The sequence below is a fragment of the Coregonus lavaretus genome, assembly GCF_964263955.1.
Source record: "Coregonus lavaretus genome assembly, chromosome: 29".
NCBI classification, from domain to species: domain Eukaryota; kingdom Metazoa; phylum Chordata; class Actinopteri; order Salmoniformes; family Salmonidae; genus Coregonus; species Coregonus lavaretus.
In genome coordinates this window covers 8,966,887-8,983,245 of record NC_140016.1, presented here as the reverse complement: position 1 = coordinate 8,983,245, position 16,359 = coordinate 8,966,887, and the positions used below count along the sequence as shown (strand labels likewise).

General features: G+C 44.9%; 1 protein-coding gene across 1 annotated transcript; it reads right to left on the bottom strand.

The window, feature by feature from the left end:
• Window positions 1-6,498: 6,498 nt before the first annotated feature.
• Window positions 6,499-16,164, bottom strand: LOC311104753 (putative tRNA(His) guanylyltransferase). The gene is made up of 7 exons (XM_084146650.1): window positions 15,973-16,164; window positions 15,073-15,273; window positions 12,187-12,363; window positions 11,836-12,005; window positions 11,619-11,707; window positions 7,795-7,902; window positions 6,499-7,299 (listed from the first exon to the last, which is right to left on the bottom strand). The coding sequence occupies exons 2-7, from the start codon at window positions 15,264-15,266 to the stop codon at window positions 7,138-7,140; spliced, it is 900 nt and encodes a 299-aa protein (XP_084002776.1). The 5' UTR covers window positions 15,267-15,273; window positions 15,973-16,164; the 3' UTR covers window positions 6,499-7,137.
• Between the last annotated feature and the right edge of the window lie 195 nt (window positions 16,165-16,359).

The following is a 16,359-nucleotide window of genomic DNA, read 5'->3' as shown; positions in this document are numbered from 1 at the left end:
AGCCAGGCTGACAGCGCGGGACCAGTCCACTCCGACCCTGTCCAGCGCGCCGACGAGTGCGGTAAAAATATCAGCTGCTGTCGTTGTATCTGTCATCGGCACCAACTCCACGAACTCCTCGGTGACGGTCAATGTGTCATCAACTCCGCGGATGAAAAAATTGCCAGTTGTGCAACATCTGTAATGTCCGTGCTTTCATCAATTGCAACCGAAAACGCAATAAATGACTTTACTTTTTACTTCAACTGGCTGTCCAAATCCACTGAAAGATCGGAAATCCTGTCTGCAACTGTGTTTCTTGTCAGGCTGATATTTGCAAAAGCCTGCCGCTTTTCAGGGCACACAATCTCCGCTGCCTTCATCATGCATGTTTTTACAAATTCACCCTCACTAAATGGTTTTGAAGCCACTGCGATTTCATTAGCAATGAGGTAGCTAGCTTTCACTGCAGCGTCACTGATGTCTCGGCTGTGAGTAAACACAGACTGCTGTTTCTTCAGACCCGCCAACAGTTCATTCACCTTCTCTCATCTCCGCTGTCCTTGAAAGTTGTCGTATTTGTCGGCATGAAGACTCACATAGTGGCGACGAAGGTTATATTCTTTCAGCACTGCAACATGCTCTGAACACACCAAACATACAGCTTTCCCATTCAATTCCGTGATTAAATAGGATGACCATTTTTCTTGGAACACTCTGCGTCCACTTTTCTCTTTTTTGACAGAGACATATTGGGGCAATGAGGGTGCCAAAGCACATAATGTTAAAAGTAGAAGCCGTAATAAATATCGCGGGCAAAACAAAGTAGCTCATTGGCTGCACGTGCTTGACCTACTTGCTCTGCCCCGGTATAAACAGTTTGCTTGCTTAACACAATTGCTTTTTTTTTTTTTTTTTAATCATCTCGCGGGCCGGATTAAACCCGTTTGCGGGCCTGATCCGGCCCGCGGGCCGTACGTTTGACACCCCTGCTCCAGGGTAAGCCTACACGAAACACAGACCTTATTTTAAGTGTTTCTAAAGTTCCCTATGGGAGAAATTAATGGTGGAAAAACGATTGGAACCATTTCCCTGTTTGACCGCTAGGCTTTATGGGTATTATTCTTTGTGGTCCTCTGTAGCTCAATTGGTAGAGCATGGCGCTGGTAACGCCAGGGTAGTGGGTTCGATCCCCGGGACCACCCATACGTAAAAATGTATGCGCACATGACTGTAAGTCACTTTGGATAAAAGTGTCTGCTAAATGGAATATTATTATTATTATTATTATTATGACACCTCAGCTGTGGGGCTCTATACAGCTAGTTGAGTGTGGTCTTGGTTTGTGGTGGTAAATAGAAATCTATGAAAAATATAGATGAAAACTTGCTTGGTAAATAGTATGGTCTACAGTTTATCATGAGGTAGCCAACAGGAAGTTATGTAGATGACTGAATTTAAAACTAACCTCAGTACATTCTTTGAGAAGTTGTAAAAATAATAGAGGCTGCAATTTATAGAAAACGTGCTTATGTTATGAATGAATAAGAAAATTGATTATTTCAAACATTCACAATAGCCTATACTAAGAAAGACTAAATAAGACTTGAAACACCAGTGAACACATAGCTATGGACTGAATGAACCAACATTATGCACAGTTCAAAATAAATTATCTTGAAATATTTATCAGCCATCCAGAAAAATGAAATGTCCATGCATTAAATTACTGATTAGCTATTGTAATGAATGCACAGACTTACCGGCAGCAGCTACGTGACCAGATACAACAGACCCAACACAACAGATAACGACTATCAAATACAGACTCAGAAGGGAATATACAGAACACAGATTAAAGCGGGTTAACCGTTTTCGTGGACTCATGCTAAAATAAAGGGTTAGAATTTAAACCCGACAATGTAATCGCAAACAAATAAAATGCATATGCAAAGGACAACTAATAACGGCCTGTCGACATATCCTATGAAGCGTAGGCGACAATAGCACTCTATCGCTCTGTCTGCTCGGGACGCTTCCACTGATGTAGAGCGCATCTTTTCTCTGTTTCCAGTTCTTCCTTTCATTTTCAGCCCCTCCCCTTTACCCCTATAGGCCACGCGACATGAGACGCTCCAACGATTTCTGTGAGCCTATCGGTTTTGAAAACGTTAGAAGACTAGATATTGTTTTATGATAGCCATAACACTTATGCGTTAGCCTACAAAAAATAATACATTCTATTCTATTTTTCAAAAAATTCTGCAGTATGTTATTTCTACTAAAGATTAATTCAGTAATACAGCTTAGGCTCTGTCCTAAAGAAACCCTATTTCCTATATAGTGCACTGCAGTGTTGTGTTCGAGACCACCTAAAGCGAGACCGATTCAAGACCAAGACCGGAGGAGGGGGGCGAGACCGAGTCAAGACCGAGACCAGAAAAATGCGAGTCCAATTCAAGACCATGACTGTAATTTTGTCAAATCGTTACCATAATAAGAGTTCAACATTTCCAGTATTTCTGTGTTCATATTTCAGAAGAACATATGGATTATTTAGACATTCAGAATGGTGAAAAAAAATGCATGCGGAAGGCAAATAGAGCCACTCTACACGTTTACTAACTCAAACACAGTGGGGAACAATGAGGGCCTTCTATGCTTTCAGAGAAAGGCTAAGGATTTATAGCAAAATAATAATAATGATATTATTATTTTCAATGATGTTCTGATTTAATCTCTTCAGTTTTAGTTAGAAAAGAAAAGGTTAATGCTGAAGAGAAAAAAACATCCAATCAGAATTTGTCTTTGGTGGTCTCCTGGGAGATAAATCTAGCTAGCTAAATCAGCCATTGGCTAGGCCATCAGAAGCTTGATAGAAGGCATCTGCCATTCAACTGTATTAGGGCAACATTTTGGAGTGACAGTGGAATCAACCGATCACATTGACTTGTAATGGCCAACAGGTTGAAGGCCAACAGGTCACTGTGCAATAGCTAGCAGTAGTTTTCCCACGGTCAAGCTAGCTAACTTTTGTTGTAGGCTAGTTTGCAGCGGCTGCAGGTGTTATCAAAGAGGATGTTGTTTCAAGAATAGCTTTCAACAAGAAGTTAAAATAACTGATGTGTGTGAAACATTGTTGCATTTAAACTTCAGATCACAGGTTACTTTGTGTGCTAAACGTGAAATGTTTTTTGCAATGGGAAGTAACAGTTGTAAATTTTGATTAGAAAAGGCTTAATGGTTGTGTTTTTGTATTCTTATGATTGGGACCTACTGGCTTATTATGTCAGAATGAATGGACTGCTGTCTTTCCATCGGCCCTATGCAGTGGTGTAGTGGTGCCTGGAGAAGTGGGTCCTGTGTTAAGGAAAGGTGCCCTGTGTGAAAAATCCTATGTTTTCCTATAGATTTTTCAGATTTTCCCCCTCAGAATCTCAAAAAATATATAAAACAATTGATGTTCTAATTCCACAACAATGCTTAAACCACATAGGAGACCATTTTTTAGGTCTGGAGAAAATAAAATATTTTTGGAGGGTGTAGTTGCCCTGTAATTCAATTGAGCAAAACAATTGCACTCCCCATAGATACAAATCAGCATTATATCATTCTGTCAGAAAGGCCTACATTGCAGTCAACATTTAATTGTGAAGGTTTTTTGGAAAAGCCTTTAGAAATGTTAATGCAAACAATGACTGGATTGCACATCGCAAATAGCCTCCTAACCAAGACTAAGGACATTTTTAGCAGACGCTCTTGTCCAGATCAACATACAGTTAGTGAGTGCATACATTTTTCATACTGGCCCCCCGTGGGAAACGAACCCACAACCCTGACATTGCAAGCACCATGCTCTACCAACTGAGCTACAGGGGACCACTGTAGAAACTATGAGAATAGAAAGGTTCAGAACTTTTGTGAAACATCACAGCACAGTTGAAAAATATATGGCAGAGATAGATGGGAGGGGTTGAGTGGAGCTGAAGGATGGGACTAAAAACAAACAAAAGATAACTATTATAAAATATACTGTGTCCGTAAAATGTATATAGTATGTATAAGCTGGAAGTAGAAGCCTAAGTGTTGTTGTCCATTAGTTTACTCCAATTAGGGGAGGGGTGGTAGGGTTAGGGAAAAATAATAAAGGAAAATATTAAAAAATATATATTTTATATACACTACCGGTCAAAGGTTTTAGAACACCTACTCATTCAAGGGTTTTTCTTTATTTTGGCTATTTTCTACATTGTAGAATGATAGTGAAGACATCAAAACTATGAAATAACACATATGGAATCATGTAGTAACCAAAAAGTGTTAAAAAAATCAAAATATGTTTTATATTTGAGATTCTTCAAATAGCCACCCTTTGCCTTGATGACAGCTTTGCACACTCTTGGCATTCTCTCAACCAGCTTCACCTGGAATGCTTTTCCAACAGTCTTGATGGAGTTCCCATATATGCTGAGGACTTGTTGGCTGCTTTTCCTTCACTCTGCCGTCCGACTCATCCCAAACCATCTCAATTTGGTTGAGGTCGGGGGATTGTGGAGGCCAGGTCATCTGATGCAGCACTCCATCACTCTCCTTCTTGGTAAAATAGCCCTTACACAGCCTGGAGGTGTGTTGGGTCATTGTCCTGTTGAAACACAAATGATAGTCCCACTAAGCCCAAACCAGATGGGATGGCGTATCGCTGCAGAATGCTGTGGTAGCCATGCTGGGTAAGTGTGCCTTGAATTCTAAATAAATCACAGACAGTGTCACCAGCAAAGCACCCCCACACCATAACACCTCCTCCTCCATGCTTCACAGTGGGAAATACACATACAGAGATCATCCGTTCACCCACACCGTGTCTCACAAAGACACGGTGGTTGGAACCAAAAATCTCAAATTTGGACTCCAGACCAAAGGACAGATTTTCACCGGTCTAATGTCCATTGCTCGTGTTTCTTGGCCCAAGCAAGTCTCTCCTTTGATGTTGAGATGGGTCTGTTACTTGAACTCTGTGAAGCATTTATTTGGGCAGCAATTTCTGAGGCTGGTAACTCTAATGAATTTATCCTCTGCAGCAGAGGTAACTCTGGCTCTTCCATTCCTGTGGCGGTCCTCATGAGAGCCAGTTTCATCATAGCGCTTGATGGTTTTTGCGACTGCACTTGAAGAAACTTTCAAAGTTCTTGAAATGTTCCGTATTGACTGACCTTCATGTCTTAAAGTAATGATGGACTGTCATTTCTCTTTGCTTATTTGAACTGTTCTTGCCATAATATGGACTTGGTCTTTTACCAAATAGGGCTATCTTCGATATAGGGCGTATACCTGCAAGGCCTAGGTCCAAAAGGTTCACACTGCGCAGACATGTCTATAATAGATATAAAGACTGTTACAATTTCAATCTTTCTCCCCTTTACTAATAGTGAGTGCGCAACTTTCCAACAATTTCCCCCACTCTTCCCTACCAGCTAGTCAAGGAAATTCAGAAAAAGTTTGAGGATATTTTTCAGTGAAAGTAAAGGACAGTAATGCTACGAGTAAAGTAGGAATACCAGGTTTCAATAGGCCATAAGGTATTAATGTTTCAAAAAGGAGTGTATATATTTTGCCTGGCTAAGTGCTTTTATCGCTGACTGAATGGAAGCTGATAATTATGCGTGTTTTACTCCACTGGTCTCAGCTGGTCTCGGGAAGAAATTACGAGTCCTCACTGTCCGAGACAGAGTCAAGACTGAGTAAAAATGTACCTGACACCGAGACAAGATCGAGACATTCTATATGTGGTCTGGAGACCGAGTACTACAACACTGGTGCGCTGCTTTTGACCAGGGTCCGTAGGGCTGTGGCAACCAGGGGTGATAGTTATTGTCAGCACAGGTGGTTTCTGGGCAGAGGGGCAGGTGGTGTACAGTACAGCATGCCATGACCATGCTGGGGCTGGCACCATCTCTGGGAAGGGATTGTAGCGGAGGGCAATCTGGTTTATGTAGGCCTACAGTACCAGCATTGTGTATGATGATACTGTACCTGAAAAACGAGGTTCCATCTTATTTTTGCTCTGTCCAACCAAAAGCAATAACATTGATCAGCCACTGTAAGCCAGGGTGTGTTGAACATGTCACACACTGTCAGCTGGAGCTGCTGTGATATTATTAGAAATGGTGATGATGAGTGTGTGTTAATATAAGAAGTGTCTAGTGCGTGTGTTAATATTAGAAGTGTCTAGTGTGTGTGTTAATATTAGAAGTGTCTAGTGTGTGTGTTAATATTAGAAGTGTCTAGTATGTGTGTTAATATTAGAAGTGTCTAGTATGTGTGTTAATATCAGAAGTGTCTAGTATGCAGCGGCAGACAGACCATCCCAGAGTGTCCTATTCTCATCTCTGTCCTCTAAAAGGAACTCTGGCACCAAAACACCAAAGTCATTTATTGGACATCTGTTGATTTCCATGGGACATCAAACCTGCTGGGACATATCAAACCTCAAGGAGACACAGGATGAAACATTAAATTTTCAAAGACTACAGAATTGTCCTTTGTGAATTTAAATGGTGAGATTTGATATTCAGCTCACACCCACAAGGAAGCTTAAGACCAAAAACAGATGGAAATATATATATAGAGAGAAACAGAGAGAGAGATGACCAGACAGATGGGACAAGCAGATCTCTCTGTGGTTAACTGGCACATGCCCACACGCCCAACAGTAAGCCTACTAGTTTATTAGGATGATATAATATGCCAGCATCACTGCCGGCAAAACATAATCAAGTCGCTCTGGATAAGAGCGTCTGCTAAATGACTAAAATGTAAATGTAAATAATCAACAGTACTCTCTTGGTTTAATGGTTCCAGACATAAAAAGACAGACCGTATTTAATCACAGTAAAATATTTGAATACAGTACATGAGCAAAGAGCATGATGGTGTTTTGAGTTATGAAAGACCTTGTTTTACTGCCACCGCCAACAGTTTGTTCCAATCAAGAGTTAGTGATTAACAGTATCTGTCCATACAGAGTCCATAACAGCTCTCAACCCTCTCCATCCCACAGCAGGAGCATTTGGGAGTACGACGAACTCAACGTTATCCACAGAGGGCCAGTGTCTGTGCTGTTTTCTGCTCCACTAGGAAAAGTTCTGTTTCCCCGTCAGCTTAGCAGTTGTCGTCTTCTAGAATGTTGGGGTGTTCCTCCCAGAACTGGTCCCCTATGACGTCACAGTGGTGGGCACTGACACGCCTCCTGGTGCGTGTTACTAGCACCTCCTCCTCCGCCTCGTTGGGGAGCTTCACACTCTTGGTCACTGTTTCTTCCAGCTGGGACAGAGGGAAGGGGGTAGAGAGTTTGAGAGAGAGAGAAGCAAAGGATGGGGTTAACCATCATAATAAATAAGAATAATTAGGTGGGTGCTTACATTTGTCCTATTTCACACATGTAATATCCACCTGAGTTGGATTTTTTTATTCTTTTTTCCCATATCCCACTCCCCCAGACACCCTTGGAGAGGGGGGTCACGGCCAGGGATCAGCCATTATTGATGGTGACCCAGGAGCAATTAGGGTTAAGTGCCTTGCTCAAGGGCACATCGACAGATTTTTCAGCTAGTCATCTTGGGGATTCGAACCAGCAACATTTTGGTTACTGCCCCAAAGCTCTTAACCGCTACGCTACTTACCGCCCTCACACACAAGCCTGGAAGTATTTATATGAATGTATATGAAATGGCATCCAATTCTCTATATAGTGCACTACTTCTGACAAGAGGCTATATATAAGGAATAGGGTGCATTAAAGACAACCTGAGAACTCACCTTCTCCCAGATGAGGGCAGTTCCTTTCCTGTGGACCAGAGGCTCCTTGTTGTAATTGATATCAAACTCAGAAAACATGATCTCATTCTTATCTGATGCCAAAGTTCCCTGGGAGAGAGAGAGCGAGCGAGAGAGAGAGAGAGACATACATCACAGAGATTTGATTAAGTACAGTGCATTCGGAAAGTATTCAGACCCCTTGACTTTTTCCACATTTTGTTACGTTACAGCCTTATTCTAAAATGGATTAAATAAAAAAAATGTCCTCATCAATCCACACACAATACCCCATAATGACAAAGCGAAAACAGGTTTTTAAAAAACAGAAATACCTTATTTACATAAGTATTCAGACCCTTTGCTATGAGACTCGAAATTTAGCTCAGGTACATCCTGTTTCCATTGATCATCCTTGAGATGTTTCTACAACTTGATTGGAGTCCACCTGTGGTAAATTCAATTGATTGGACATGTTTTGGAAAGGCACACACCTTTCTATATAAGGTCCCACAGTTGACAGTGCATGTCAGAGCAAAACCAAGCCATGAGGTTGAAGGAATTGTCCATAGAGCTCTGAGACAGGATTGTGTCGAGGCACAGATCTGGGGAAGGGTACCAAAAAATGTCCGCAGCATTGAAGGTCCCCAAGAACACAGTGACCGCTATCATTCTTAAATGGAAGAAGTTTGGAACCACCAAGACTCTTCCTAGAGCTGGCCGCCCGGCCAAACTGAGCAATTGGGGAGAAGGGCCTTGGTCAGGGAGGTGACCAAGAACCCGATGGTCACTCTGACAGAGCTCTGGAGTTTCTCTGTGGAGATGGGAGAACCTTCTAGAAGGACAACCCTCTCTGCAGCACTCCACCAATCAGGCCTTTATGGTAGAGTGGCCAGATGGAAACCACTCCTCAGTAAAAGGCACATGACAGCCTGCTTGGAGTTTGCCAAAAGGCACCTAAAGGACTCTCAGACCATGAGAAACAAGATTCTCTGGTCTGATGAAACCAAGATTGAACTCTTTGGCCTGAATGCCAAGCGTCACATCTGGAGGAAACCTGACACCATCCCTACGGTGAAGCATGGTGGTGGCAGCATCATGCTGTGGGGATGTTTTTCAGCGGCAGGGACTGGGAGACTAGTCAGGATCGCGGGAAAGATGAACGTAGCAAAGTACAGAGAGATCCTTGATGAAAACCTGCTCCAGAGCGCTCATGGCGTCAGACTGGGGAAAAGGTTCACCTTCCAACAGGACAATGACCCTAAGCACACACCAAGACAATGCAAGAGTGGCTTTGGGACAAGTCTCTGAATGTTCTTGAGTGGCCCAGCCAGAGCCCGGACTTGAACATGATTGAATATCTCTGGATAGACCTGAAAATAGCTGTGCAGCGACGCTCCCCATCCAACCTGACAGAGCTTGAGAGTATCTGCAGAGAAGAATGGGAGAAACTCCCCAAATACAGGTGTGCCAAGCTTGTAGCATCATACCCAAGAAGACTTGAGGCTGTAATCACTGCCAAAGGTGCTTCAACAAAGTACTGAGTAAATGGTCTGAATACCTATGTAAATGTGATTTTTCCGTTTTTATTTTTTTTAATGTGCGAAAATGTCTAAAAACCTGTTTTTGCTTTGTCATTGTGGGGTATTTTGTGTAGATTGATGAGGGGGAAAAACTATTTAATCAATTTTAGAATAAGGCTGTAACGTAACAAAATGTGGAAAAAGTCAAGGGGTCTGAATACTTTCCGAATGCACTGTATCTAAAGGTCTTGGTCAAATAAATATGGAAAGGTCTACTGAGGTAGTTTTCAGTGAAAGTAAACAACATGATGTAGTCATCCATTCTAAAGCTATTATCATAATAATTAGAGTTATGACTAACAAGCAGATGCCCCTTAGAAAATTCCACACCTCAAAAACAGCAGATATTTTAAGACTGTGACACACCCCCACACCTGTAATTACCGTATTGGTCCGAATATAAGACGGCCTTTTTTCCCCTCGAAATAGGTCCAAAAAAGTCGGGTCGTCTTATATTCGGGGTCTAATATTCAGAGCGCAGTTTCTCTTCTTCGGCGCTCCCTTTAAATGTCAATACACATTCGCGGGCACAGATGGCGCCAAAAATTCGTTCCGGACGGAGGGAAGAGGCGTCCTTAACAACCAGCCCGTTACCGGTGTTTAAAGATGGAAAGACAGGCTGACCATTTAGAGACAAGTGGCTCAAAAGTGGGCCAGGTCAATAAACAACAGCGGAGGAGCTATGATGCCAATTTCAAAATAATGGTTGTCAATAAGGCAGAGTCATCTAACAACTGCCAAGCTGCCAAGACATTCGGGGTCACTGAGTGTAATGTAAGAAGATGGCGAGCAGAAAAACAACGTCTAAAAGATGCTAACAGTCAGCGAAAATCCTTCCGTGGTCCTCAAAGTGGTCGTTTCATTGAGGTTGACCGGAGGGTTTTTGAATATGTCAGGGAAAAAAGAAGTGAGGGAATGCCCATTACCAGAGCTGTCATCCAGGTTAAGGCCCTGGAAATCGCCAGAGAGCTCAACATCACTGGATTTAAAGCCAGCCTCGGCTGGTGTCGTAGGATGATGCGGCGTAATGGACTGTCACTTAGACGGAGAACGAGTTTGGCCCAACGCCTGCCGTCAGACTTCGGAGAGAAGCTGCTTTCGTTTCAGCGCTTTGTTATCAACCTGAGGAAGAAGCACTCCTACCCGCTGGATCAGATCGGCAATGCTGATCAGACACCCGTTTATTTCGACATGCCAACATCGGTGACTGTCAATAGAAAGGGAGAAAAGTCTGTGTTGGTGAAATCAACGGGCAACGAGAAGAGCCGCGTCACTGTCATGTTGACATGTCTCGCTGGTGGCAGCAAACTCCCCCCGTATGTCATTCTTAAGCGTAAGACTGTGCCAAAGGACCCAATGCCAGCTGGCATTATTGTGCGCGCCCAGGAGAAGGGCTGGATGGAGTCGGGGCTTGTAGTGGACTGGCTAAAGGTTGTGTGGGGCGCACGCTACGGGGGACTGAGGAAGAGGAGGAACATGCTCGTTCTGGATGCGTTCCGCGGACATCTGACTGAGCCCGTGAAAAGTCAGGTGCGAGCAATGAACGGGGATCTTGTGATCATACCAGGGGGAATGACAAGCCAGCTACAGGTGTTGGACGTAGTTGTGAACAAGCCTTTCAAGGATAACCTGCGAAAAAAATACACAGAGTGGCTCCTGTCTGGCAACCACGCACTCACACCGACCGGGAAAATACAGAAGCCGTCAGTCCGTCTACTGTGTGAATGGATCCTGCATGCATGGGATGCTATTCCCTCACAGAGCATCATCGATGGCTTTAAAAAATGTTGCATCTCAAATGCATTGGACGGCAGCGAGGACGACGTGCTTTGGGAGGAGCCGGTGGAAGCGGAGCAGCTGGGGAGCGATGACAGCGAGAGCGAACACAGCGGGGCAGAGGACGTGTGTGAGGGATAGAGAGACATCGGAGGAGAAGTTTGGCGAATTTTTGTTAAGTTTAGTTAAATGTGTGGCCTGTATTTTCTCTGTTATTTAAAAATGTTGCTTTATTATTGCTTGATATTAATTTTGAATCATACTGTACATAGTTTGCCTTTGTGTTTAATTCACTGTGTTTTTAATATTGTTATTTTAAAATAAAATGAAGTTCTTTGTTCGGCAAATCTAGTCTGCAAATCTGTTTTTCTAAATGTTTGTGTTGAAAAACGGGGGGTCGTCTTATAATCAGGGTCGTCTTATATTCGGACCAATACGGTACGCTAATCTGACTGGAGTAAGTCTCACCTTTAGCCTGTCCTCTGCCTGTGTAGTGGTGAGTCCACCTTTCTGCACCAACGTCCAAAACACTGTGTTATACAGGTTGTTGACGTGACCTGGAGAGCACACACACACGATTACGAAAGGGATCCAGAAATGTGGAAGAAAACTGATTGTAATCAAAGCATACGCACACAGGACAATGTATTTGGGGATAGGAGTGTGTGTGTGTGTGTGTACTTACAGTCAGCCTGCCTCCAGCTGATGTAGTCTCGGAGGTTGCGGTTGCTAGGATACAGAACCACCCGCCCGTCAAACCCCGGGGGGTAGAGGAGGGGCTGGTCTCCGAAGTAGTCCCTCCAGTAGAACACATAGGAAGAGGAGAACTGGGACGCTACATGGGTCATCAGCTTACTGTAGGGGGAGGAGGGGGAGAAGAGGGGGAATGGAGGAGGGCAGGTAGAGGAGAGGGAGAAGAGAGGGAGGAGATGAGAAAAGTAAGGGGGTAATGCAATAATCTCAAATGCAATAAACATTTATTGTGAGTGTCTGTGTGGCGGTGTGTGTGTGTGTCTCTGTACATGTGTGTTATTACCTGGCTCTTCTCTTGAACCAGTTGGAGGTCCTCTTGAAGACGAAGCTGAACTCGTCACTCTGTCCGTATGAGATGATGATGTCATCCAGGTCCTCCATGACAGACCTGGCGCTGCGCGTCATCAGACCCAGAGCTCTGTCGTCGTTGGGCTTCAGGAAGTTGTGCTGCTCTGCAAACCTACAGCAACACAGGGTCAGTCGGTCAGTCAGTTGGTGGGTGGGTCGGTCAGTTAGTCAGTGGGTCAGTCAGTCAGTGGGTCAGTCAGTCAGTGGGTTAGTCGGTCAGTGGGTCAGTCAGTCGGTCAGTGGGTCAGTCAGTCAGTCAGTGGGTCAGTCAGTCAGTCAGTCAGTCAGTCAGTGAGTGGGTCAGTCAGTCAGTGGGTCAGTCAGTCAGTGGGTTAGTCGGTCAGTGGGTCAGTCAGTCGGTCAGTGGGTCAGTCAGTCAGTCAGTGGGTCAGTCAGTCAGTCAGTCAGTGGGTCAGTCAGTCAGTCAGTCAGTGGGTCAGTCAGTCAGTCAGTCAGTCGGTCAGTCAGTGGGTCAGTCAGTCAGTCACTCAGTCAGTCAGTGGGTCAGTCAGTCAGTGGGTCTATCAGTCAGTGGGTCAGTCAGTCAGTGGGTCAGTCAGTGGGTCAGTCAGTCAGTGGGTCAGCCAGTCAGTCAGTGGGTTGGTCAGTCAGTCGGTCAGTGAGTGGGTCAGTCAGTCAGTCAGTCAGTCAGTCAGTCAGTCAGTGGGTCAGTCATTCAGTCAGTCAGTGGGTCAGTCAGTCAGTCAGTCAGTCACTCAGTCAGTGGGTCAGTCAGTCAGTCGGTCAGTGGGTCAGTCATTCAGTCAGTCAGTGGGTCAGTCAGTGGGTCGGTCAGTCAGTCAGTCAGTGGGTCATTCAGTGGGTCGGTCAGTCAGTCAGTCAGTCAGTGGGTCAGTCAGTCAGTGGGTCGGTCAGTCAGTCAGTCAGTGGGTCGGTCAGTCAGTCAGTCAGTGGGTCAGTCAGTCAGTCAGTCAGTCAGTCAGTCAGTGAGTGGGTCAGTCAGTCAGTGGGTCAGTCAGTCAGTGGGTTAGTCGGTCAGTGGGTCAGTCAGTCGGTCAGTGGGTCAGTCAGTCAGTCAGTGGGTCAGTCAGTCAGTCAGTCAGTCAGTGGGTCAGTCAGTCAGTCAGTGGGTCAGTCAGTGGGTCAGTCAGTCAGTTGGTCAGTCAGTGAGTCAGTGGGTCAGTCATTCAGTGGGTCAGTCAGTCAGTCACTCAGTCAGTCAGTGGGTCAGTCAGTCAGTGGGTCTATCAGTCAGTGGGTCAGTCAGTCAGTGGGTCAGTCAGTGGGTCAGTCAGTGGGTCAGTCAGTCAGTGGGTCAGTCAGTCAGTGGGTCAGCCAGTCAGTCAGTGGGTTGGTCAGTCAGTCGGTCAGTGAGTGGGTCAGTCAGTCAGTCAGTCAGTCAGTCAGTCAGTGGGTCAGTCATTCAGTCAGTCAGTGGGTCAGTCAGTCAGTCAGTCAGTCACTCAGTCAGTGGGTCAGTCAGTCAGTCGGTCAGTGGGTCAGTCATTCAGTCAGTCAGTGGGTCAGTCAGTGGGTCGGTCAGTCAGTCAGTCAGTGGGTCATTCAGTGGGTCGGTCAGTCAGTCAGTCAGTCAGTGGGTCAGTCAGTCAGTGGGTCGGTCAGTCAGTCAGTCAGTGGGTCGGTCAGTCAGTCAGTCAGTGGGTCAGTCAGTCAGTGGGTCGGTCAGTCAGTGGATCAGTCAGTCAGTGGGTCAGTCAGTCAGTGGGTCGGTCAGTCAGTGGGTCGGTCAGTCAGTCAGTCAGTGGGTCAGTCAGTCAGTGGGTCAGTCAGTCAGTGGGTCAGTCAGTCAGTGGGTCAGTCAGTCAGTCAGTCAGTGGGTCAGTCAGTCAGTGGGTCGGTCAGTCAGTCAGTCAGTGGGTCGGTCAGTCAGTCAGTCAGTGGGTCAGTCAGTCAGTCAGTCAGTGGGTCAGTCAGTCAGTGGGTCAGTCAGTCAGTCAGTCAGTGGGTCAGTCAGTCAGTGGGTCAGTCAGTCAGTCAGTGGGTCAGTCAGTCAGTCAGTCAGTGGGTCAGTCAGTGGGTCGGTCAGTCAGTCAGTGGGTCAGTCAGTCAGTGGGTCGGTCAGTCAGTCAGTCAGTCAGTGGGTCAGTCAGTCAGTGGGTCGGTCAGTCAGTGGATCAGTCAGTCAGTGGGTCAGTCAGTCAGTGGGTCGGTCAGTCAGTCAGTCAGTCAGTCAGTGGGTCAGTCAGTCAGTCGGTCAGTGGATCAGTCAGTCAGTCAGTCAGTGGGTCAGTCAGTCAGTGGGTCGGTCAGTCAGTCAGTCAGTCAGTCAGTGGGTCAGTCAGTCAGTGGGTCAGTCAGTCAGTGGGTCAGTCAGTCAGTCAGTCAGTCAGTCAGTGGGTCAGTCAGTCAGTGGGTCAGTCAGTCAGTGGGTCAGTCAGTCAGTGGGTCGGTCAGTCAGTCAGTCAGTGGGTCAGTCAGTCAGTGGGTCAGTCAGTCAGTGGGTCAGTCAGTCAGTCAGTCAGTCAGTCAGTGGGTCAGTCAGTCAGTGGGTCGGTCAGTCAGTCAGTCAGTGGGTCAGTCAGTCAGTGGATCAGTTAGTCAGTGGGTCAGTCAGTCAGTCAGTGGGTCGAGCTACAGTTACTAACACTAGTGGTAATTTGTCACCCGGCTTCTCATTCAGTTCCTCCAGTCCACTTCAAGGGAGCATCTCAATAATACAATGCCTCCTTCCCTTCCTTCCTTCTTGGTCACTAAGCAATTGACTGTGAAATGCTACAGGAACTCCCTTGTATGGTAACGATTTTCTCCACATATTCAGTCTGCACAGATCATTCAGTGCTGAAGAGAGGAGAGGATGCCACTGCATATACACCCCCAGCTATTCTCTGGAGATACTTACTTGTGGAAGTTCCTCCCATCCAACCGCACCACGATGTAACAGTTTTTCAGACAGGTGTCGTCTGCCTCGAAGTTACGGACGTACTCGAACTTGCTCTTGGCCATTCTGGCGCTGCTGGTGAAAACCCTGGCTACTGGTCGGAGGATGCACGTTTTGAAGCCTCCTGGTAATCTACACGGCACTGGACCAAACATGAGGGTTCTGTGAGAAAGGACAGAGCAGATCAAATTGCAGTAGGTTCTGTGGGAGAAGAACAAGTAGCACAAGGTTGGCTGTGGTCTTCGTGTCTGAAATTCTGCTTTCTTAATATTAGACTCTGAGCATTTCTTATTATTCTGTATGTAAATCAGTCACTCCATTTACTATGATGTTAAGTTTTGTATGGTATTTATTAATTTGTGGATGTCCATCATCCATTTCGTATGATGTTACACATTACAATTCGTATGATATGTTACAAATTGCAATTCATACAATATGCTACGAATTTGCAAAAGATACAATATGTTACGAATATGCAAAATATATATGTTACAAATTCCAATTTGTTGTGGCTAACATTAGCTAGGAGGCTAACGTTATCTAGCTGGCTAACATTAGCAAGACTAGGGGTTAAAGGGTTAGCTAACATGCTAAGTAGTTAAAAGTAGTAGGTAGGTGTAAAGTTGCTAATTAGCTAAAATGATCCATTATGAGATTCGAACGCGGAATATTTTGGTTGCCACCCATCCACCCCGACCAACCAACCTCCTTTCGTTTTTGCCTTAAGTAGGTTTCTGTCTTATGTAACCATACCAAACCTAACATATCATATTAAATTGATCATCCCTGATTTACATTTACTATAATATGTTTAGTCTATGAGACCAGGCTGACAGGCTAACTAGCTTAGCTACTTACAAATGGTTGGCATCATCTTCGGTTCATGATGAATACTTCCTTAAAACAATGCTATAACTTAGTTTACTTTAGTTGAACCAATGTATGTGATGCTATTGTCGAGGCAATGCTTTAAGTTTGTATTTTTATTTTATTGTGAGAACGTAGCTGGCAAAGGACAGCACACACGTTATTTTCACCAGTGGTTGTAACACAGGCCGTCCACCAAATAGGTCCTACTAGAAGAAATACTACGTATTTCAGTTCCGGGATAGAATCTAATCTAGAATCTCACCTGCGATCTCACAAAAAATAAAAATAAATAAAACCCAACAACAACTAACGAACAGAAATTGTTTTTGTTGTAGTTGTTGATTGTCTTTTAGTTGGGTTCCTGGACATAATTCC